The sequence below is a fragment of the Octodon degus genome, unplaced genomic scaffold, assembly GCF_000260255.1.
Source record: "Octodon degus isolate 3935 unplaced genomic scaffold, OctDeg1.0 scaffold00091, whole genome shotgun sequence".
NCBI classification, from domain to species: domain Eukaryota; kingdom Metazoa; phylum Chordata; class Mammalia; order Rodentia; family Octodontidae; genus Octodon; species Octodon degus.
The window spans coordinates 1,078,537-1,079,919 of record NW_004524667.1 but is presented as its reverse complement, the minus strand read 5'-3'; the positions used below and the strand labels follow the sequence as shown (position 1 = coordinate 1,079,919).

The following is a 1,383-nucleotide window of genomic DNA, read 5'->3' as shown; positions in this document are numbered from 1 at the left end:
ACATTTACAATGGGGAAAAAAAAAGATTCTATCTCTGTTGCTTGTGGTGGTGCATGGCACTCAGGAACCTGAGGTGGGAAGATTGTTGTGAACCCAAGACTAGCCTAGGCTATTATAGTGCAGCCTGTAATATAGAGCACTATAAAGTGAGAACTTGTCTCAAAAAACAGCATGAAACAAAAAAAGTTATCTCTTTTATAGCCTAGACCCTTAGTTAACATCACAGTTTTTTAGTGTTTTCATTAATTGTCAGTATGTAGTCACTTGAGCATCTGCTGCATGCAGGCACTATCCTGGGGACAAAGCAGGAAGGGTCTTTGTCTTCATGACACAGTAATTAAACAAAATTTTAAATAAAATTTTGACATAACTGCCAGTGATTAAGGCTCTGGAGGACCCAGAATCTAGAACAGGGGAGTGTGACTGGGCAGATGGCAGCTGCTTACCATTCGAGGTAGAATGATCTGAAACCACTTAAACAGAGGAATCAGCCACAGAGAAAGCCAGGTGCAGAGGGAGCAGTACTCGGAAAGCTTCAGTAGGTGTATTTAGTGAAACTTTAGCTTGTATTCCTTATGATTTCTATGAGAGAGCTAAATTTTGTACTCTTACCTAAGTGAAAAGAAGTAATATTCTAAGCCAGAGAAATTGCTAGAAATCATGGTTTATACAACATTTCCTTTAGTTGAACCTAGTATATCTTTGCTTTATTTACACTGGTAACATTAATTAGTTGTCAGATGAAGAATTGTGATTTTTCAGTTTCCTATTTTAACCTTAATCTTCATGCTTACATACAGTTTTAAGTTAGCTATTCTGTAGTCGTCCCTCAGGGTTCTTGGAAAGTTGGTTCCAGGACCCTCTTCCTACCATTAGTTATTTCTCAAGTCCTGTGTGTAAAATGACATAATATTTGCATGTAGTCTGTGAGCGTTCTTCCATATGCATGTGTTAAATCATCTCCACACTACTTACAATATCTAATATGAGTACTATGTAAATAGTTGTTATACTGTTTATTTAGGGAATGGTAACAAAACTATGTAAATATTCAGTACAAATGCACTTTTCCCCCCAAATATGTTAGATCCAAGATTACTAAATGTATAGGTACAGAAACTGAAGATATGGAGGACCTACTGTTCCTAATTAATATACACTAAAAGTAGACCTAGATAAAAAGGAATAGGTGTAGACATTCAGAGAGTACTATCCTAATAGCAACCTAAATAAAAATATGCTCAGATAAATCACGGCAACACCTGTGAAGTGCTCTAGGAACTCGGATATAACTCCAGAGTAGCTTTCTTAGCATTAAGACTACAGTTGTGGGGCCGGGGGAGATGGCTCAGTGGAATAAGCGCTTCCCTGGCAAGTGCAAGG

The 1,383-nt window shown here is 37.7% G+C and overlaps 1 protein-coding gene across 1 annotated transcript in view; it reads left to right on the top strand.

Annotated features, from left to right (window-relative positions):
• Positions 1–1,383, top strand: part of Pde7a (phosphodiesterase 7A) — a 175,822-nt gene that overhangs the window by 161,858 nt on the left and 12,581 nt on the right. The window contains exon 6 of the mRNA XM_023722384.1: positions 378–454. Within this exon, the coding sequence (XP_023578152.1) occupies positions 378–454 (77 nt within the window). The remainder of the gene's footprint in view (positions 1–377; positions 455–1,383) is intronic.